Raw genomic sequence first — 24,215 nt, forward strand, 5'->3', positions numbered from 1 at the left:
TCTCTGTTTCTTTTGAATTAGTAGGCAATTTGTGCGTTATTGGCTTTATTTTTGACAATTTAGACATGGACTGTTAGTTGTGTAAAACGAGACTGACACCAACCGGTTGCAAAATCGCATTGAAATAATATGTGAAGTTGGCCCCTTTGGGAACTTAACGAGTCTTTTGAACTGTTTAAAACGTAAGCCATTCTCATCTTGGACTTACGAAGAGAAGTGTGAATCCAAAACCAAAAGATGAATGCATAATATGGATATTAAGTATTCTGACGGTAAAGTAGTGAGAAAAATTTTCTTGGTATACACGATATTCGTGGTTAACAGCCTGTTCCGAAAGCAAGAAGCTTTTTTGTTATACATGCGGTTTGTTTGGTGGTGAAAAGGAATGGACTTTAAAATTGGGTAATTGTTACAAAAAACTTTCTTAGCAAAGCAGAGAAGCATCAAAATTCAAATAAACATATTCAGAATGAAGAGAGATTCCATTTACTGGGGCACTGGAGGATAGAACATTCTTTATCTGAAGGTGCAAAATGTCAAGCCGTTAAACATAACGATGCCTTGTCTTGTCTTGTTGAGAGACTTGTTGACATTTTGTGTTCTTTTGGGATTGGATTTCAAGGTCATTTTGAAGGGGAAGACTCGACCAACAGGGGTAATTACCTAGAGTTGTTGGATCTTCTTTCAAAACAGGAACAGTACATTTGAGATCATGTCCGAATCGGGCTTTAAGGGCACATCAAATGAAATACAGAATGAATTAATCGAGTCTGTAACTGCCATAATTCAGGAGACAACCAAAGCAGAGTTAAATTCTTGTGATTTCATTGGTATTCTGGCAGATGAGACCTTACATGTATTAAACAGATCTCAAGTTAGTGTAATATTCAGGTTCTGCTCAAAACAGGGTCCCACAGAAAGATTCATAGGCTTTTATGATGTTTCAATTGATAAGACTGCATCAGGCTTATCAGAATTAATTGTTGATATTCTGCGAAAGTGGGAAGTGATTTATAAAGTCTTACATTAAACATATGACGGGGGCACCACAATGGCAGGAACACATGGGGGTGTTGAGCATTACGTTAAGCAAGTTTGCCCAAGGGCAATATTTCTACACTGTTATGCCCACAAGTTAAACCTCATTCTTCTCCATTGCTCCAAAACAATAAAATCAGTCAGGCTTTTCATTCATAATCTGACAGCGTTTTATTCATTTTTTATTAGATCCTCAAAAGCAGCTCATCTTCTGGAATCCAAAGGATTTAGATTTCCACAAGCATGTGCTACCCGTTGGAGCTTTCATTCGAGAACAGTCCACACAATATTTTCACACTATGATGATCTAAGACAGGCTTTTGAAGACAGCAGAGAATTATGAGGGTTGGGACAGTGAGTTGTACAATTCAGCTGTTGGGTTGCTTGCCATACTCAAGAAGGCCCAATTAATTTATTTGCTCTGTCTCTATAGAGAAATTTTTATTTATACAGACCATCTCTTTGCTCTACTGCAACATAAAAGCACTTCTGATGTAATTCTGTGCAATACTGAAATTAGAAAAACCACTGGTATCCTCAAGGACATGCGATCAGAAAATACAATATCCTCCTGCGTTGTAAAATGTCGCAAAATAAATAACGAGATAAATTTAGATGACCGGACACTCCAAACGCTCAAAATGTTAACATATGAAGTTCTTGACACCTTAATTATGCAAATGGAAATATGGTTTGGCGATTTTGAAAGCATCCAGCTTGTTGAGTTGTTGGATGCAACTCTGTTCGTAGTTTACAAAGAGAGCTTCCCTTCTATTAAACTGAACAGTCTTATGAATATTTTCCTTTTTTTAATAGGGAAAGATTGGAAAATGAATTGATTAACATTTATTCCGATATAGAAAAAAATTTGTCCCCTCAAAAACTTATACATTATATTGTCCTCAATGATCTTGAATAAGTAGGTATGTGGAAGTGTCAAAATTGATTTGTTTAATATTAACATTTCCTGTGACCATGGCTTCCTCTGAAAGGAATATGAGCTCTCTGAAGAGGATAAAAACATACTTGCGTAATTCAATGAACAATGAAAGACTCGGCATTCTTAGTACCATTTCTATCGAGAAAATGCTTCTGAAGGAATTGACGAGTGATCATGTACAGAAGGACCGTGTGAACGACCTTTTTGCAACCAAAAAAACTCTACGTTTAGAACTAGTCTACAGAAATTTCTAAGGTAAGATTTCCTACCTACCCATTAATTAACTAATAGCTTCACCACTGGTCACTACAGCAGAAAAGAAAACAGTAAGAAATGTCTAAATGCAGATTTAAATGTTGCTGCTATGTTCGGATTGTGCCAGAAAGAAAACCCAACCTCAGTATCTTCAGTAAAGAATGTAATATAAGATTTGGACTTCCAAGTTCTGATAGTTGTGCCACATGTGATAAACTGCACATTATGTTAATTGCGGCACAGTCAGAGGAGGAAGAAAAGATATGACGTGAGAGTGAATTACACCATTGTAAAACCAAAAAGGCTTACACAGCAATGAATGAGGACATTGCCTTAGCTAGAGAAAATTACAGCTTTGTTGTGTTGTTTGTTGATCTCCAACAGCTATTGTTCTGCCCTACTTTTACACATTCATATATATTCTACCAAAGGCAATATGCATCATATAACTTCACTATTTGAAATCCAGTGCAAACAACAACTATACATGTGTGGCATGAATCTGTGGCTAAAAGAGGGTCCACGGAGATAGTATCATATATCCTGAACTATATTCACATGCACTATGTACCCCTTATGCTAGATCAAGAACGCAGACTCACTATATGGTCTGATCGCTGTGTGGCTCAAAACAATAACTGGAAAATGGTTGTTATGTTACAGTGGTTTGTGGCATCAGGCTATTTTACTGACACAAATCAGACGTTCCTTTGCAGCGGGCACAGCTTTTTGCCAAGCGACAGAGCATTCGCTCAAATTGAAAGGAAGGAAAAAGAGTCTTCTGTTTACGTTCCACAACAATGGGAATGCTTGTCCTAATAATCCAATTCAAGTGACAATGATTATCTGGGAAAACTTTCTTGATGTAACGTAATTGGAGTCGAACCTAAAGAAAGACCAAATTTTAAAAATAACAAATGCTACGTGGCTTCGTTTATTGGCTGACCGTCCTACTGTAGTTCAAGTTTGACCTGGTCACAATGTCTTACACCCATGGAGTACTTACAATATCACAACGTGGCAGTGCGGGAAGGCAAAGACGAATGAACAGTATATTGTTAACTCCATTTACAAGTCTCAAGCCAATGTACACAGGACCCATTCCTAAAGGGGAAAAAAAAGGACCTAATCAGCATGTGTGAATTTTTAGAACCACAGTAACTTCTACAAAAGCTTGCTTTCTGATTGATACTGTGCTTCCCTTAGTGTTCATTGACCCTTTCCTAAGTGAAAAGTAAGCAGACATGGACTTTAATTCCTTCATCTTCTTTTACTAGGCATTGTGCTTTGGATTATTTGGGAAAATGTGAAGGAACTGACATGTTATCTCTGATACAATGTGTGTATTTCAGGATATCCAACGTTTTTGTGACTTTAGTGAAGGACTAAAGACAGGATATAACCAATATGAGCATGTTATCAATCTATTTTATGTAACTCTTTAGTACTATTAAAACTATTTCATCCTTTTTTCAAATTTGTAAATATAGTCGATACCTCCTATAAAATTAGCAAAATGGATTATGCAACATTTTTGATGGGACCCCTTCAATTGTTTCTTGAATATGACAATACCTGGTCCAATACCTGACATTTCTTGGCAACAGGTACATTTTACTTTTCTTGGAATAATTTCTCTGGAATAATAGGTCCTATTGGCTACATCCATTTCAAAATAACTTATCCCATTTTACAGAGGACAGTTACATACATCAACAAGAAGGGATTCTTTTACTGTATATCCCATGTACTGCCAAGTAAGTACACAATAATAGTGACAATACAAAGTATGAGGGCTGGGTTTTTTTCATCCTCCAATGGGCTATAAAAAAAGGATGCACTAACATAACAAAATGATTTTATTGCTAAAAGTTTAGTAAAGTATGAAGGCTTTCACAGCCAGAGTCAATAAAATCAAAATCATCTGGGATATTCTTCCGTGGTCTCCTCTTCATTCCTGCCAGACTTTTCGACTACTGCTGCAGCATTCATATTCTGTGGTGTCGCCTGAGTACTCTCTCCTGTGTCCCGCTGGTGACTGCGATGGTTGCTGGGGAAGCAGCTGTATTCATGTCTGAGTGTACGACCTCCGATTGGGTCACGCTGGGCAGACTGTCGTTTAATTGGATCTCTGAGCACATGACCTCCGATTGGTTCATGCCATGCAGCCTGTCGTCTAATTTAATATCTGAGCATACGACCTCCAATTGGGTCGCGGCGAGCATTTTGTCGTTTGATTGTATCTCGAAGCGCACGACCTCCGGTTGGGATGCACCGAGCAGTCGGTCCTCTTGTTGGTTGACTGTGATGTCCCTGATCTTAGTTGGCTTCGGCTGTAAGTTATATAACGGGGTGTGTATCAGGCCTTGCTGAGCTTTAGTCTTTCCTCCTTTCTATTAAAGTTATCTGTATGTTTGTGTATTTCAATTGCTTCTCTCTAGAGGTGGGCATGGAAGTGGGATGTTGTGGCCAGTATATCAGGTGTATGCAGAAGTTGGGTTGGTTTTTTTTTTTTTTTTTTTTTTTTTTTTTTTTTTTTTTTTTTTTGTAAAGAAAACATGTAATTTTCAAGGGAAATTCATTTTTTGTTTATTCAAAATATTGGCCTTCGGCTTCTACACACTTCATCCATCTTTCACGAAGTTATAAATACCATGCCAGAAAAACTGCTTGTCTTTTGCGGCAAACCATCCAACATAAGATTGATACTGAAGCTTCCACATGTATGTAAATAAATGTATTGATAAGGTGGAAGCTTCAGTATCAATCCTATGTTGTAGCTACAATCAATACGGAAATGAAACTTATAGATTATGAGGCAAACCATCCGTCGAGCCATTTTCCAGCTTCTTCAAAATTGCTGAAGTGATGCTCTGTGATGCGAAGAGGTGATAGATGGCGCCAGGTCGGGGTAGTACGGGGGTGCAGAAGGATGTCCCATCCAAGCGAGTTCAAGGTGTCTTTCACTGGTTTTGCTGTGTGAGATGGTACATTGTCGTGTAACAAAATCACTTTGACATGTCTTTGGCTCATTCCGGCCATCTTTTCATCAATGCATGATTTAAATGAATCATTTGTTGGCGATAGCGTTGAGCATTAACGCCGGCTTGATGAGCAATGTGTTTGTGGTCTACCAGAGAGCACTGTCTTTCACATTGAAATCACCACGTTTAAATTGTCAAAACCATGTCTCACACGTTCTAATCGATGGAGTGTCTTCACCATATCGTCCATGAAACGGCAATATGTCGTATCCCTCAATTTAAGCGAAATTGACATTTTGCCATTTTCAGGCTTGTGAGTTATGTTTTCACCTTCGTTAAAAATGTCATATCCCTCCAATAAATCTTTCTATTTTATTTTCGTGGAAAACAAAATGTTGTATCCCCGGTGATGTTTTCAGTGAGTGACAAAATGTCGTATCCCACGCTGTTAGGGTTACGACATTTTGCTCACAGCATAATCCTATACGTAGCCGCAACGGCATAATGTTGTATCCCACAGATGTGAGGGTTACGACAAATTACAGGCAGCCATTTTGTTTGTTTACGTAGATATTTTGTAGTAAGCTGCTCATTGTGATCACGTGTGAAACTACTTAGATCGTAATCATAAGACTGATTGAGCACCTATATCAGTTCCTCAAAACTTTAGGCCTGAGAATCAAGCACAGTGTAATATGCTTGAAGACCCTGAGAAAGTACCGGTTCGTTCGTCTATTACAATTGATGGTTTGGCTAGTAGCAGTAATACAGTATCATATCCAGAAGATCATGTTTATGTTCTGAAAGCAGATGTTAGGGAGCTGCTTGATTTAATTCCGATGAGTGATATTCCAGTACTTGAATTCTCTAACGAAATGAATGAAGTGATTGTTACTGTTCCAGAACAAACTGTCACCAATTGCAATAGTTCTATCATTAATACACATTCCGCTTTAGCTGCTGATATTGCAGGGGCACTCGTGGAATTGGAAGAACCTAGGGAAAAACAAAATTCTGCTACAGACACCAGAAATTTCTTTCATAGCAGTTAAACCAGATGCTTTAGATATGCCTTTGATACAGAATTTTATCCTTCCCCACATGATACTTCTTTAAAGCAAAAGAGGGGTAATAGTAAGTGCTGGAGTAGAAATTTAAATAAAAGGCTACGTATGGAAGCGAAGAGGTACATAGGTTATAGGATTAAAGAAAATAATATTGTACAGGACCAATTCAGTAATGAAAGATATATGCAACTCTGAATCATGTAGGAAATGTGCAGAACGGAAGTGTGATGACATTTCTGAGGAGGAACGAAATTATATATTTCAATAATTTCGGTCAATAGTCATGGGAGCAGCGAAAGTTATTTGTTGCAAACAATGTTAAGACATTAATGCCAAAGCGGTGATACACATCTGAAGAGGAATCTCGGAGGGAGAAGTGTTACCTTCCTTTGAAAATATTTTGTATGTTATGTCTAGGAGCGAGATTCCCCTGTAGTTAGTAGGGTTGGTTTCGTCTCCTTTTTTGTGCAGTGGGTGAATGAGAGCTGTTGTCCAGTGTTCTGGTAGTTCTTTAATCCAGATAGAGACAAGTTGTTGATGGAGGGCAACTTTTACTGATATTCCTGCATATTTTCAGATTTCCACAAAGGTCTGATCTCCTGGTGCTTTGTAGCTTTTTAATTTATTCAGAGCTTGGTAGACTTCCTTTATTGTGGGGGGATTGATGTTCTCTGGTGGTGTTTTTATCGGGGTGTTGGTGTCCAAATGAAGGAGTTCTGTAGGTTCCTCACAATTTAAAAGCTTGTTGAAATATTTAGCCAGAATTTCTGCATTGTCTTTATTGTTACGAGCCAGCTTACCACTTTCATCCTTCATCAGTAGGGTCGGGGGTTCATATTTTTGGAGCTGCTTTCTGAAGGTTTTATAGTAGTCCCTTGATTGAGTTTTATTGAATTGTTCTTCAATTAACTGCAGTGTGTCCTTATGATGTTGTCTTTTTATTATTCTTAAGACTTGGGTAGTTTCTTTTCTCTGTTTTACTAGATTTTGATAGGATATTTCTGTTTTTTGGGACTGATGTAATAGCCATGCCTGATGTCTTTTCTCCACTGTTTCATCACATTCACTGTTCCACCATTGATGTTTTTTACGTGGTTTAATTAGAGCCAGGTCTTCTGCAATTTGTTTAAGGTTTTGTACTAAGTCTTCAAGTTTATCTGTGATTTTTATTTTTTCAGTTGCTTTATGGTAATTGTTGTTGTTGATTAGCTGGGTAGGATCTATTTTTCTTTTAGTTTTAAGGGCTTGCTTTTGTTGTCTCCTCTGGGGAGTGAGTTTAATTTTAACTATGTAGTGATCTGAACCTGTGTCTATTCCTCAGAGGACTTTGACATTATAGATCTCTTTGTGGTGGTATTTTTCCATGCAGATGTGATCCAGTTGCCATTCTCCTTAAATGTAGTCAGGGTGTTTCCATGTTTTGAGTTTTTGAGGTTTCCTCTTAAAACATGTAGATTTTGAGATTAAATTATGGTTTCTACACAGGTCAACTAATCTCTCTCCATTTTTATTTGTTTTCTTGTGTGCTGGCCATTTTCCGATAATGTCACGGTTTTTTTCTCTGCGCAGTTGAGCGTTGAAGTCAACTATTAATAATTTTACATAGTGTTTGGGGATGTTATCTATGGTCTGGTCCAATAGGTCCCAAAATTATTCTGTTTCCTCATGGTCTTTTGAGGAGTTGTTTTTATCATTAGTGGGAGCATGGGCATGTATTATAGTATAGATTTTATTAGATGCCTTTAAGGTGAGCGTTGAGAGTCGTGGAGACTGTGATTTGAATTCTTGAACTGAGTTTATTATTTTAAGGCTGACCAAAAATCCTGTTCCAAATTGTGGGACATTCTTCATCACTCTCTTCTCGGGTATACCTTTATAATGTCTGTACCCAAGGCATCCTGGTCAGTGTTTCTAATTTCCTGTAATCCCATGATAAGAATTTATGTCGGTGATCACTTTTAGTTTACCGGTTTGCATAAATGAGTTTATATTGTGTGTAGAGAGGTATGTTATCTGCTTTGGTTTGATTCTTTTGTCTCGTTCGTGTATGTGGTACTGGGGTATTTCCGTGCCTCCGACTTCATGGTATCTTTCAGGTGGCAGCCCACCGTATCCGAATGCTGCCTTCTCTGAACTGTTGGTTCAGCCAGTGGAGTATTCCTTAAAAGACCTTCCATGGTTGACTGTCAAGGTGTCACCTGTGTGGGACTAGGTCCCGAATTACAACTCTGGATGTCATCCAGTGAGGTGATAATGAGGCCGCTCCTCTGGAGTACAGGCGCCTTGTGTAGCCGCCCCTAACCTGGAGAACAGACGCTGCATAATGGATTCCAGTGGCATTTCGTCCACTGTGGGGACCATCACCCCACCCAAAGGGGCTCATTCGCCCGAAGCCGTTGGCCCCCTCGTGACGAACTCTCCACCAAACCGTCAGTGATAATGGATGATGAGTTATCTGGATTTTTGCAGCCACCTTACAAGCTGTGACTGCATCTAAGGCATGCACATGATGATTTTTCTCTTCAGTTGGGAAAATTTTCTCATCAGTGAAGGGAATTTCCCAACTACCATTTTCCACTTACTGCTTAAGTAGGGCTTCGGATTTCACTAGCCTGTGCTTCTTCAGTTGTGTTATGTTGTTAGGAAGTATCAAGTGCTGTGACAAAGTGCTTTCATGGTTGACTGTCTTTGAAATATTCTTCTACAAGCTGTGGTGTCCTAGCAGAACTTGGATGGTCTGAGCGAGGGTGATCAGACATATTCCTGGTCTCACTGAAACATTTAACCCCCTGTGGGTGTTGGTCGCCGATGAACAATACTTCCACGTATCCCTTTCCTGTCGTAAGACACAACTAAAAGGGGTGATCTAGGCGCAAACATGGATGGTGGAATTGGAATAATTAATTTGACCTCCTATGGATGGGAGGGTTTGCATATACCCACAGGTAATCCCAGCCTGTCATAGAAGGTGATTAAAAAGGTCATGTGGCCATTGGTTCCCTCTCGAGGGTCAGTTGTAGACGCATCAAAATTTATATGCATGCTGCTTGAGGAGAGCCTCATACAAGTGCAATTACACTAAGAATCCCAGACGATATCCACAACCCATCAGGGTGGGAGCACCATATACCCTGAAGTAGTATCTGCCTGATGACGTAAGTCCCCACACAGCTCAATGCCAGAGCAAATATTATTATTTATTATTATATTTTTATTATTGTTACTAAGCTCTCTGTATGTGCTATAGGGTACATGCCTATATTGAACAAAAGGTGGGGAAGAAAGGAGCCCTTTGTAGATACTCCTCTACTCCTCCTATGAAAGAGAAAATGCCCTCCAACTGGAAGATATGTGTCAGTGCCAGCAGGGGGCACCTGTTCTAGAACCTGCATGCTTCCCTCGTAGAAGGAACCCCGCCAGTAGAAAGAATGTAAGAAACATTCCAGGATCTTCTACCCCTCCAAAGCCTTGTCCAGTGATGAGTTGATAGATGTTGAGTATTTATCTCTATCCTCAGTTGGAGACATTAGTGTTAGGTTAAAAAGTGTCTCGCCACTTTTAACCTAAAAAGGAAAGTCCACACTATGGTACTGTTACAGTGGAATTGTAACAGTTATGACAGGCATCTTACTGTGCTGTGTCAGTTAATCAATCAATTTGCAGCGAGTATAGTATGTATTCAAGAAACTAATCTGAAACCAGATCATCATACAGTCTTCAGAAATTTTATATTATACTCACATTGATATCTTCACTCATTCTGATACCTATAGTGAACTGGTACCACTAAGCACCTAGCTTGAGGCAGTAGCAGTATGTGTTTCGTTGCCTGTCATGATGACAGCTTGTAAAGCTCATTTTCCACCAAGCTAGCCTCGGAATATCAATGATGTGATTGGGATTATTGATCAGCTCCCACCTCCTTTCCTCTTGTTAAGTGATTTTAATGCCCATCACCCGTTAGGGGGCTCTGAAATACCTTACCCCAGAGAAAAAGATTTGGAGAAGTTGTTAGAAGATCTCTGCATTTTGAATACAGGAACCAACACACTTCAGCGTAGTACATGGAACCTTCTCCCGAGTTGCAATTGAAGAATTGACGTTAGTCTTTGTAGCCATGCAGGGATTTCCCTGCTTCGGAGGGATGTACACAACAACCTTTGTGACAGCGATCATTCCCCATTGTTCTTATAGTGGCCTCAACATAGGAAGGTGACCGCTGAAGGGAAGCGTTACAGCTAAGAGGGGTTCCCCACTGCCTTAAGTAGAGTTGGATACTGTCATCTATATGTATAAAATAAGAGTTTAGTCCATACATTGCTGAGAATTTTTTTTAAAATGGTATTTCTGAATTTGTCGTGTCCACAGTAACAAGGAAATGCAATTAAATTTTCCATCATGTCTGTCTGTATATACGCTGAAGAAGATTTTATGAAAATCAGTATCTAAAGCCATACTACAATCTAGGCTATAAATAATTTTATTCACACTGAGTTAAATAGTAGCTTAGGGGAAGGCCTAAAATTTAATTCTCAAATATGTATGTGTCCTACTATGTAGCTTAAGTTATACTTAATTAAATTTCCAATAATTTATGTCTCATACATTTTTACTGTACTGGCTATGATAATGGAGATATTCATGAATTTCGATTTTCGTTTCTAATTCAATATCAGTGCTGAACTACAAGAAAATGGCTGAACAGAATTTAATGAAATTTGGTGTGTAAAGTCAAGGAATAAGGCATTACAGTTTAGGCTATAAATAATTTTATTCACGCTGGATGGAATAGTAGTTTAGGGGAAGGGGCCTAAAATTTAATTTTTAAATACTTATGTTATTGGTCTTATCAAAAAGTGCTACATAACAAAAGTTATAGAGAATACAATAATTTCTGATCATTTATGTCTTAATAAAATTTTACCATACTGCCTGTGATAATAGAATTCATGAATTTAGACTTTTGTTGCTTAGTTTGTATCAACGCCGAGCATTGCTAACATGGAAATAGTGCTCGGTCGTGTTATCTAGCAATAGTTTTTGTCACGATTGTCTTAAGGTGTAAAATCTCATGGTCATCAACAAGCAAAATTGGGAGATGATTCAAACTGTACAACTTTGTTTTTACAAGGTTTAACATTATTCTAATTACAGGTCAATTTCCATTTAATGATCTGGTTATAATGTTTATAAAGAATGAGAAAGACATTGTAAAGGAATGATCGCTTGAAGAATAAGGCAAGAGGGAGTCATGAAAGAAGGAAGGACTCCCTTTACATTAGATGCCCTAACATCAGAGTCGGGAAGAAAACTAAATATGAAAGCCTACAATATCGAAAGCTCATAAAACTGATCAACAATAACACTACATTAACCATTGTTGTGATGTGATTTGTCTCTTCTGTTGCTACTCATCTCCGATAGATGAGATTACTGCTGCATCCTGAGTAAAACAGTCTGCCTGAATATTAGCAAAAAGTAGCTGGGGTTTTAGATAACTTTGCACATGCTATAAGATTGTCCCATCAACAATAGGTACTACAGCTAGTTTAGAAATAAAGTAGGTCTCTGGATGTCAAGCAACTCTTGAATTCCAATGGAATAAATAAAAATAAATGAATACAGCATTAAATATGTTTTAAAAAATCATAATACATGGAATTCACCAGGAGTTTCTTGTTAAAAGTGGTAAATGACCTGTTCTAATTTTCCGCCATTAACCAACCTGTAACTTGACCTACTTTTTTCTTTTTTCTAATTGCTTTACGTCGCACTGACACAGATAGGTCTTATGGCGACGATGACCTACTTTTTAATCCGTCAAGACACACACTCAGCATTATAATATATGAGCTGATCACAGCATACCAGCATGGCATACAAGTTCAAACAAAGCTTTAATTTCCTGTTTACTGGTTTCTGAGGCATCTCTTTCTCTCTCTATCACAACTGAACTACACTATACTACCAAGCTAACTTCTAAACTGCATTTTTTTTTTTTTTCACTGCTCCACCATGTGATACACTGAGCGTAACGACTCTTAAGGCTGGTGTTATTCTCTCCTTTTAATAATAACATACCTTAACTCATAATCAGAGATATTCACAGTTAAGCAACATAGGTCTAAAATCCACATGGATGGGTGACCACTACATTTCACGGGAGCTGGCTTTCACAAACATCGATCTAACAACACTACACCATAGCTTTGCGACAATGTCAATCTACAGGTAAGCTATTCTGACCGCTGCAAATGTAAATCAATAAGAAAATTGAAACTCACTCTAATTAATTTACGTTATCACATACACTGGGTAACAATTATCCAAGACTGGCATTAACACACAAACACCAGCTCAAATAATACAGATGTTAGTAAAATATCAAACAATAACGACTGTTTGGAAGAGTCCATTAAGAAAGTGGCAAGGGGAAGAAGACAAAATACCCCTTTGACCAAGAATTATATTAATAATTCATTTTGTCATGGGTAAAATGTACCCGTGCACCTTCTAACAGAGTTCTTGGGCTTCTTTGCAATAGTACATTATCATGGGAGCTCACAGTCATCAGTTAAAATAAGGAGCTCAATATTTTGAGGTTTCTTAGTAGCACTACATGGGGTGGGGGGCTGATTGCACTGTGCTCCTATACTTTTAAAGGGCACATATTTTGTCAAGATTAGATTACTGCAGTGCATCATATGGATCAGCAAGTTTGAATGTTCTTGGTAAACTGAATAGTGCTCACCACAATGGAGTTGGGTGGCAACAGGGTGCTTTTCATACGAGTTCCGTATCAGCCTGCTTGCTGAGTCTGGTGTATCTCCTTTACACCTGAGACACAAGTAAGTGCTGCTATCATATGATGCAAATCTACAGCAGATACCACATCACTTATCCTTGCATATTCTATAACCAGAATCGCCGACTGTATGCCGCTTATCCACAGGTAATGCAGCAGGTTGGAATATGCGTGGATGGTATTTACACAATATTTGAAATACCTTCAGTTCCTTGTCTTGTCAGTGAGGTGCCTCCATGGACAGTACACCTACCTGACATTTGCCTGGAATTGCATACCGGCCCAATATACAACATGGACACTTCCACACTCGGCCGCTTTTCAGGTCCGTTGTGGGGCGATATCCAGGATCGAGTGTGTTATATACGGATGGCTCAAGGGTAGCAGGAAGAGTGGACTGTTCATTCATTGTTAGCGATAATTGGTTTCTCTTTTCTCTACCCAAAGCCTGCTGTGTGTATACAGCAGAGCTTTTTGCCATCTTGGAAACTTTGTGGTACAGACTGTTCAATAGACATCAGCATTAAATTGTATGCACTGACTCCTTGAGCTCATAGCAGTCTATCAATACGTGCGTCCCGGAATACCTCCTGGTGTAACATATCGATGATCTGCTGATTGGATTGTGGGATTACATATGTATGGCTTTCAAACCACACGGGTGTAGTGGGAAATGAGTTAGCTGACCAGGTTGTCAAGGAGGCAGTAAAATTGCCCTTATTGCCTTACAATGTTCCTGCCAGAGATATATGTTCTCAGCTGAGACATCTGTTAAAATCCTACCGGGACAAAGAGTGGCAGGCCACCCCTCTTTCCAATAAGCTGAGAACAATATTAAAGGAACAACAAATATAGGGAAGACTTCCCTTTGGATCTCCCAGAGAGAAGCAGTGGTATTGTGTTGTCTTAGGATTGGCTGTGGTACAACAACACGCTCCTACTTACTGAAGGGAGAAGACTGCCCAGTGTGTTCTTATGGCGGCCCTCTGACCGTAGTACATATTCTTACGGAGTGCGAAGACCTGACCAAGAGTAAAATTTCCAAGTACCATTTCACTCATTGTATTAGACAGTGAGCAATTAGTAGAGTTCTCCATCTGTTTAATAAGGGATAATGTCCTGTTTTATCATTTTTAGAAGTGAAGTTATTTTATTTTAGTTATTTGTTTTTAATTTTACTTTTATAATGAACTACGCTTTAATCTTTTGACTGTGTTCGTTCTAATGGTTTTTTTTAGCTTTTAACTTGAATAAATAATATGTTCTTACTTTAAATCAGTGCCTTGTTTAATTACATTTTAATTTATGTTTTGGGCAGGCCGCTTTAAACAACAAGCATAATTTGTTTTAAACATTTTATTTTAACAAATAAGGCATTGTAATACCTTTGCTGGCAGGACCTAGTGTTTACAGTGCACTATGTCTTCTGGTATGGGTTAGAGCAATTTTGTTACTTTCATTGACCTGTCTCTGTCTTATCCTTGGCTTTGACAATATGAAAGTGACTGAGGTATGAGCGATGCTAGTAATATCCTTATGCAGCCAGTCCCTGCTATGAATGGTGTGAAAATTTTGCTCACAAGGTTGGTTGGTGCATGCATTTTAGTGGGCTTGGCAGACGGATATGTAATAGCAACTTCTGGCTCGGTGAGGAAAGCAACAGGAAACTACCTCACTCCTCATTTCCGTAGTATGTCTCTTTAGTGATGCCTAGGCCATCTGTGACAGCTGATGGCATAGCTGCTGAGGATCCAACCAGCCTTAGGGCTGAAGACTGAACATACATACAAGGCATTGTAAATTAGATCCACTGACTATTTTTAAATTCATTATCATTCTTGTCATCATTACTTTTTTTTTAAATTCCTAGTCAGTGTGTGAATTTTAAATTTTTGCCTATCATTTCAATCTGTCACATCTTTTACCATTAGTGGCCGGTGACCTAGATGTTGGGCATCTTTAAACAACAATCATCATCAGAACAAAACCCAGTTGAAGATTCTTAAAAATTTGAAGAAATTTTTTTGCAAATAAATAAAAATTAAGTGTTGTTATTCCTGTGAATTGTGCTTTCTTTTTTCTTTTTAAACTTTGTATTTGACTGAAAATGTATAACTACTTACTCAGTAAAAATGAATGAAGTTTATGTTCCAAATGCACCCTGCAAAGTAGAACAGCTACTAGCCGATGCTTGACTGCCTTGCAATGTATCATGACTTATCAAATGGCAAATCAAGCCTGATGTATTTTTGCTTTTGAAACTAATGCATTAGAAACAAATATTACAGTGACTTTATATTCTGGGACTTCTGTGGAATTCTCCCTGGCTTATAATTTTCTTTTGTAACCATCAATGTGTGCTAAATATATGACATTTACTAAATTATGAACAGAAGGGAATTTTCCCATCCACCATGAATCAAAGGCTCAGGCTCATATGGAAAGACAGATTATGTTATCCACCTTATGAGTTAAGAATTCAACACATATGTTCAAAAGGTAGAGTTTTCAGATATGGGAGAAGGGAGGATGCAGGTTTGAACAAGGTGATATCATTACAGGAGGAGTCCATCTCCATAGCTGGGTGGCCAGCATCTTGGGTTTCAGCCCCTGGGGACTTAGCTTCAGTTCCTGACTGGGTCAAGTGATTTTAATCATATATGGTTAATTCTCATGGCTCGAGGACTGAGTATTTGTGTTGCCTCCAACATTCCTGTAACTCAGATACCACACAATACCATTCTCCACTGCACCAACATGCAGTTTCCTACACACAGCAGGTGTGGCTTACTCTTGCCAGAGGGTCTGCCTTAGAAGGGCTGCACCAGATGCAATCATCAGTCACTAAATCAGTCATCAATGATGTGCATTTAGGGCTGTTGCCCAGGTGGCAGGCGTTTCTTAAATTATTTCAAAGAACTTGGCAATTTGTCAAACACCCCCCCCCCCCCCTTGATACATTATTCCAATCCCTAATTCCTCTTCCTATGAATATCTGCCACAGTTTTTTCTTTTGAATTCCAACTTAATCTTCAGAATATGATCTTTCCTACATAAACACGCTCCACTTACACTGACAGCTTGGAACATACTGCTTAGTCAAGCGGCTTGTCTCTTTATTCCCAAGTCTTCCTAGCCCAAAGTTTGCAACAACCTTTTCATAACACTACTCCTTTGTTGAAAATCACCCATAACAAATCGTACTGCTTTTTTGGATTTTTCCAGTTCTTGTATGTGTATTCCAACACTGGAACCAAACTAATTGGGGTCTTACCAGAGACTTATACACTCTCTCTCCTTTGCATCCGTACTACAACCTCTAAGAGCCACACAAAATTAGTAATAGGAGTAGTAGTATTTTTTAAGCTGTGTGATAACATAGATTGGACAACTGGAGCAGGATATCATAAGACAAAATGGAGACCACTGTAGAAAGAAAAAGATTCCATGGCAAGAAGGTTGGAAGCAGAAGAGGCAGCCATGCTATTGTGAAGAGATTAAGACTCCCACTATGCTTACAGACTCTTGCAAACTGAACAATGAAAGGCATAAAATTCTTGATGATATTGTGATATTTAATTAGTGCACTACCTACAGTACTTTGTAGTGAATCAGTTCAATCTGTTATGCTAAATATGATAACACGTAATATGTTTTATTTTTACAGTTTGTGAGTCAAATATTACTGCAGTCGAAGGAAGATTCATTTGTGCACACTCCTCGGGAAGTCCCAACGTCTATGTAGTGCAAATGATTGAAGTTTCTTATAGGCTGTGTATAATAGTTTTTGATCTCATTCTGGTGCTATATTTTATGTGAAAACAACTTTGTATTTATAAACTGAAAAATAAATCCACCTGATTTTAAATGAATAAGTGATTATTATCAGCAGTCTCTTGATATTAAAGTTACTGTACTTGTAAAAATAAATTATCCTTTTAGTTCTCAATTGAGAGATTGGCTTATAAAGCACATCCATATGTGATGGTAGTTGTAAGGGACTAAACAATTACATTATCAGCCTCATTCCTTGTATGGATGTGCTACTGTAATACATCTATGCATTACTTATATTCATACCTACATAGGAAGAATACAGGCTTATTGAGAATTGAAGAATAGTGATAAAGACACGATGCAGTAGATTATACATCACAAATTACATTTTCATTTCTCCGTTCTCCTAAGAGACTCTTGCCATAGAATTTGTCAGCTTACCTCAACCAAATTACCCATACCATCCACACTGTACCCGCCCCATTCCTGTATAGAATGTCTTGTACGAGGGATAATAAAAAACTAAGGTTACAAGGCCGATATTCCTGGAGTTTCGTCTGATATAGAGAAATTAGTAGTGTGCAGTAAATCTAATATATGCAGTTGGCAACTGTGCAGAGTTTCAGCCACCTGCATCTACAGTGCTAGTTGTTGGTAAACACAAAAGGTGATGCATTTGAAAAGCTGGTCTCGCGAAGAAATCCGCTCAGTTAATTTCTGCGGGCTGAAAATGTAACCGTGCCTCAAATTCACTAAAAGCTGGTAAAGATTTATGGAGAGACTGTAATGTCTTGTCAGCATTTTGCAGAATGGTGTCTAAAGTTTGCGACCAGTAAAGAAAAGGTCACCGACGAGGATCACAGTGGCTGACCCAGCAAGGCATCAACAGATTTGAACACAGCTCTCATGGAGGAACTGATTCAGGATAACAGTAGGATCAAGTTACAGCATATGATGATAGAATTGGGAATGCTATTTGGAAGCGCTCGTCACATTGTTTGCGATATTCTGCAGTACCGGAAAGTTTGTTCAAGATGGGTTCCATAAAATCTGTCCAACCAACACAAGGAGATGATATAGATGTTGATTCCCATAGGGAACCTGAAATAATTGTCCCGAATGAGTAAATTTATAATACCAATATAAATGGTCCATTATTAGACATTATAAATTTTCCAGCTAACTCATTCCTGGTTGCCAGCGTTTTGCCCCCGTGTGCTAAGTTGGGCTCATCAGTTGGTACTTAGCACACCTACCAAGACACATGGTTAGTGCATACCGTGGAGGCCACTGCGTAGGCTATTTGGATCCATCGGCAGTGCCAATGCACTATGAGAGACTTTGTCATTACCAAAAATTGATGCCTGCTTGGCCATCAGATGATATAGATGTTGATTCCCATAGGGAACCTGAAATAATTGTCCCAAATGAGTAAATTTATAATACAATATAAATTGTCTGTTATTGGACATTATAAATTTTCCTGCTAACTCATTTCTGGTTGCCAGCATTTTGCCCTTGTGTGCTAAGTTAGGCTCATCAGTTGGTCCAATAACAGACTATTTATATTGGTATTGTTAACACAAGGAGAAGCGCATGGGGGCAAGTCTGCAACTTTTGCAACAATTCTCCATAGAAGGGAACAGTTTTCTTCACTGCATTGTCACAGGTGATGAAATATGGATCCACCACTACACCCCTGGCAGTAAGCGGCTGTCAATGGATTGAAAACACACCTCCTCTCCAAAGATGAAGGAGTTTAAGGTGATGCCATATGCTGGGAAGGTAATGACTATAGTGTTCTGGGACAGCACGGGAGTCATTCTCGTGGAGTTTTTGGAAAGAGGCCACACAGTGACCGCTGACCAATCTGCGAGACTTTGACATGATTGCGTGAAGCAATCAGGAGGAAATGCCAGTACTTCTTACTGAGGGCATCGTCTTCCTTCACGACAACGCGCGACCTCATACAGCCCTGCTGACCACCACGCTGTTGAAACAGTTTCACTGGGACATCATCGACTGCCCTCCCTACAGCCCGGACCTCGCTCCAAGCGACTTTTACCTCTTTCCTCACTTCAAGGAGCACCAAGAAAGCCAATGATTTGCTTCAAACGAGGAGGAGAAACACTTTGCGACAACATGGCTGATATTTATCAGGAGGGAATATTCAAACTCATCACACGAAGCGATAAGTGCCTAAGCTGAAATGGAGTCTGTGTGGAAAAATCTATATATATAAAATAACTTGTCCGGACTGACTGACTGACTGATTCATCATCGCCGAGCCAAACCTACTGGACATAAAGAAATGAAATTTTGGGGATACATTCATATTAACATGTAGGTGCTTGCTAAGGGAGGATTTTTGGATATTCCGTCGCTAAGGGGGTTAAATTTTGAAAGTGAGGATATCTGTATCTCAAAAACTTAAAAGTTTACATACATAAACATTGATATTTGGAATCCCCTTTAAAAATAAAGAAACACATATTTTTTGTTTTCGGAAAATCTCATTAGGGGGGATTAAAAAAGGGGGAAAAGGATTGAACACCTATTATGAGGAGACTTATATCTCAAAAACTGAAGACTTTACAGACATGAAAATTGGTATATGAAATCTCCTTTAAAAATAAAGAAACACGCATTAGGGGGGGGGGACCAACTTAGGGGTGGGGGCAGTGAAAAAGGAGTTTAATTCCTTTTTATGAGGATACCTATATCTTAAAGCTGGAGATGTTACAGCCATGATAATGGGCATTTGGAAGCTCCTTTATAAATGAAGTAACACGCACATTTGGGGAGGGGTGTATCAACTTAACGGGTTGGAAGTGGAATGGAAAAGGAGTTGAATTACTTTTATGAGGATACTTATATCTCAGAACCTGAAGATGTTACAGACGTGAAAATTAGTATTTGGAATCTCCTTTAAAAATAAAGAAAAACACATTTGTTTTTTTCTGAAAATTGATGAAGGGGTGTGGGGTTGAAAATAAGTAAGTAAGGAGTTGAAATAGATTTATGAGGATACTTTATCTTAAAGACTGAAGCTGTTAGAGACGTGAAAGTTGGTATTTTGAATTTCCTTTCAAAATAAAGAAACACGTATTTTTTGTTTTTGGAAAGTCCACTTAAGACGGGAGAGGGGTGTAAAGAAGTCAATAAGAAGAAGAAGAAGTTGAATTAATCGTATGAGTATACATTTATCTCAAAAACTGACGGTGTTAGAGACGTACAGACATGAAAACTGGTCTTTGGAGTCTCCTTTAAAAATAATGAAACACGTACTTTTTTGTATTTGGAAAATCCAGTTAAGGGGCTGAAAAGAATTGGAAAAGTGGGTGATTTTTTAAAATGAGTACCGGTATATCTACATTACATGTCAAAAACAAGAAACTTGGAATTTGGAAAGTCCTTTCAAAATACAGGGACATGTAGCTTTTTGTTTTAAGGCACTTAACGGGGGGGGGGGGAAGAAGTGAAAAATAGTTGAATTATTTTTTATAAGGATACTTATATCTTAAAAACTGAAGATGTAACAGACGTGAAAACTGGTATTTGGAATCTCCTTTAAAAATAAAGAAACATGTAATTTTGTTTTCTGAAAATACACTAAGATGGGGGTGGGGTCGGAGGAAGCGCTGATCACGGGGTTGAATTCTTTTTATAGGGATACTTATGTATAGCCTATCTCAAAAACTGAAGATGTTACAGATGTGGGAATAGGTATTTGGATCCCCTTTAAATATAAAGAAACATGTACGGTATTTATTTTTTCGACTTGAGAGAAGACTGTTTCTCACGTGTACAGTTCTATGTGGCATGGTCATCTTAGCCCCAAAAGGTAATACCACAAACATGGTTTACAAAGAATTTCTGGGGTAAATGAAACTCAATTTTTGAGTGAGTTTTTATAGTTTAGAAATTGTCTTAGTACAATGCCGAGGAACGATTACTTTGATCAAATTACGAAATCCACGTGAGCGAAGCCGCGGGTTAATTGCTAGTAACCTAATATATGTACTATCAGTTGGCTGTATTGGTTGTATGAATTAAAATGTACACATTTCATTGCAGGCTTTGTAACCTTACTTTCTTAATCACCCTTCGTATAACCATTCTGAATTGCTCAATGTGCATTTTCTCTGTGACATGTTTCAAATCCTCTGTTCTTTCCTCGTTACAAAAATATTCTGCTAAGCTATCCCATCAGTACCTCTGTTACTCTTCTGCATCTGAAGGACAACATGACTAACAACTTCTCCATCTTTCACTGCATCTTGTGGCTACTTCTTATGTTCTATGTATTGTACTTGGTTGAAGAGAATGAGCTATAGCCTTCATCACAGCAACACTGTCATCATTTTGCTTTATAGCAATAAACTCTGCACTATAAAAGCTAGATGGACTCTTTCAATATATTTACATGTAATTTCTAATGGAAGAATGTCTTTTTACTTTCTAATTTGATCTCAGATATGCATTCTTCTCCATTTAGATGAACAACCATAGGAGCTTGAGTAACATGACTGCCTTCCCATTCACATACATCTTTGCTCCTCATAACACTTTGAATGGATGTTCCATCAACAAATTTGCCAGTAGATTGTAGATTTTAATTTTCAGTTTTCAACAACTGGTGTCATTTCTATTTAATATTTATTTCTGAAGTGAATGAATCTTGTTAGCCTCTAGATCAGGGGCTACATCCAGCCCGTCAAGACTTTTTCCATGGCCTACCTGAATTGAAGTTATCTTACCATCATGCATTTTTTAATTTCATTTCTAGAGGTTCTAATAAATTGTTTCACTGCAACTTGAAAGTGATTTGTAAATGTTATTCCCTCAAATGTAAGTGTCTGGGGACTAATAGGCAGTTTTTTACATCTTCATAGCTGGAAGTAGCAAAAGTAGACAGCTCATTGTTATTGATGCAAGTCTACCCCGGCCAGCAATCAAGGACATCACTAGCAGGTCTTCATCCCTTCCTATGTGATATGTACTGTAGGTGGTTCGAGAGAATGTACTATGGCATTCATCAAAGCAGCACTGTCTCTCAGTCTTGATTAATGGACATAAAAGAATTGTGAAGATAAAGGAACCATGTAACAATATCACTAATCAACAGCAATTTCTACTCCAGGTCTGAAATTTGAAGCAAAAAATGTTACTAAGTTTCAAAACATATTGATGAGCATGTAAAACCATTCATCAAAGAAGATTTTGTAAAGAGGTGTTTTGTGACATTTGCTGAAAATTTGTGTCCCAAAAGGGCAGATTTATTCAAATCTATTTATCTAGCAATAAACACTGTTAGTAGGTGTGGGGAAGAAATAGTGAGTAGTGTTTGGCATCAGCAATTTGAGAAGATAGCAGAACTGATAAAGGAAACCGTTGAAACTTGTGGGGGGGGAAAACATAAGTTGCTTACCATTATACAGCAGAAGGTGCTATGCATAAAGGTAGCAAATCTCCATGACATAATGCAGATAGATACAAAATAGAAAATATGGTGATATAATTCAGTAATCTGGAAAATTGGGGGTTGCAGAGAGTAATTCATTCTGGTGCATTTATGGCTGAAAGTTCATGTAGCGTTACAAATTTCATCTCTCTTGTGAACAGTTGTTGCTATTCTCAGATTTTCAGTAAAGTAAACCCAAGCAGGAAGTTCTCTTTCTCAGCCTATAAATCAATAGTGAACAGAACACAGTGCAGGTAGACTGTTGTGTGTACTGAGTAAGAGTAGCTAACCCTTCTAAGTGATGCACGTATTGTAATAATCGTAGAGAAGTGGCTGATTCAGTGATAAAATGATTGGATTAAAGAGATTCATTATGATCCTATTCTCCCTTGAAAATACCGAATAATGTTAAGTGTAAAATAGAAACCAAAGTGTGTAAATATCTAAATGATTATCTGAAACTAGGCTTTGTGAATAACCAGGAATTACTACAGTGCTTGAATATTTTTAGTCAACATCGTGAAGCCTGTGGAACGTACAAGCAGTTTACTGTACATGCAACCATTAATGTTTCCTAGATATTTGTAATATTGAATCTTTGGTTCCTTCAAGTAATACAAATACAGGATTATCTTGTATAAAATTGTGGGGAATTTGGCATTCTTTAAGGATATTAATTAGTTATGTTGTAAGTGAAAGTTCTGAATTTGTTCTTTGTCAAGCATAATTTTGTTTTGTTACAGGCTAGGAATGGCAAACAACGCGAACCTATGATGTGCATGACATTCGAACATGATTTTGGTGTCACGCCACATAACATATTTTAATGTTTTAACATGTAGGCTATCTATCTCTATAAATAATTTCATTCCCCACCTGAAGGGAAAGGCAAGCCATCTAGTGGGTAACAACCACTCTCGGGTCAAGCAATTTAACGTATAATAAACAGGTCGAAATTCCAGCAACATAGCATATTTCTAACATTACACTTTAATAAAGAAGTATGTTACAGTTAATTCTATGAGCGTATTATACTTTCACAAATTGCATTACCGTAGGTCAAAGAGGGTATTGTATTATTAGTAAAATGTTGATAGGCTTACGTATTTTTAAAATGTAATTGTTGTGGTATTTGCAAAATAAAATTATGTAACATACTGTCCAATGAACTGATATGTAATACAATATCATCTAAATAACATACAGTGATATATAATTTCGTAGAGGCGTTCGGTTCAGAGGGTCCTGGGTTCGATTCCCGGTCGGGTCGGGGATTTTAATTGCATCTTATTAATTCTTCTGGCTTGGGGACCAGGTAAATGTGTTTGTCCCAACACTCTCCTCTTCAAATACAGACAACACACTTCACTACCAACCACCACAGAAACATGCAGTAGTAATTACATCCCTCCACATAGGGTTGGCGTCAGGAAGGGCGTCCGGCTGTAAAACAGAGCCAAATCTACATGCTCGACACAGTTTGCACCCGCGACTCAACAGGTGTGGGAAAAGCAATGAAAGAAGAAGAGATATATACTTTCGAATTTGGAAGTATGGGGATTTTTAAAGAAAAATAATAAATGACACACTAGGCAACTGAAAATAATAAAATAATGCCTTAATTGGGGCTCTAGTCGGAAAAGGTTTGCAATTCCTCGTTTAGGCTTTAGAACTTCGGTCATCGAAGACCGACTCCGATCCTTCTTCAGAGGTTCAGAGTATTAAAGATTTCCAGCTTCCGAGTGACACTGACTGGCGTTTTCAGTTCCATCCACGTGATGTGCTGCTCTCTAGGGACCGCGCATTGTACGAACAATGGAATCCTACCTGTCAAACCAGGTAGTTACAAAGTGAGCCAACCATCGAGTTCAGAACAAGACTTGTA

General features: G+C 38.2%; 1 protein-coding gene across 1 annotated transcript in view; it reads left to right on the forward strand.

Annotated features, from left to right (window-relative positions):
• The window catches only part of Prosalpha5 (proteasome alpha5 subunit), an 86,661-nt gene extending 69,720 nt beyond the window's left edge, over positions 1-16,941 (forward strand). The window contains exon 7 of the mRNA XM_067146456.2: positions 16,757-16,941. Coding sequence (XP_067002557.1) covers positions 16,757-16,834 — 78 coding nt within the window. The 3' untranslated portion in view covers positions 16,835-16,941. The remainder of the gene's footprint in view (positions 1-16,756) is intronic.
• The last annotated feature ends 7,274 nt before the right edge of the window (positions 16,942-24,215 follow it).

This window comes from Anabrus simplex, chromosome 4 (assembly GCF_040414725.1).
Source record: "Anabrus simplex isolate iqAnaSimp1 chromosome 4, ASM4041472v1, whole genome shotgun sequence".
Classification (NCBI taxonomy): Eukaryota; Metazoa; Arthropoda; class Insecta; order Orthoptera; family Tettigoniidae; genus Anabrus; species Anabrus simplex.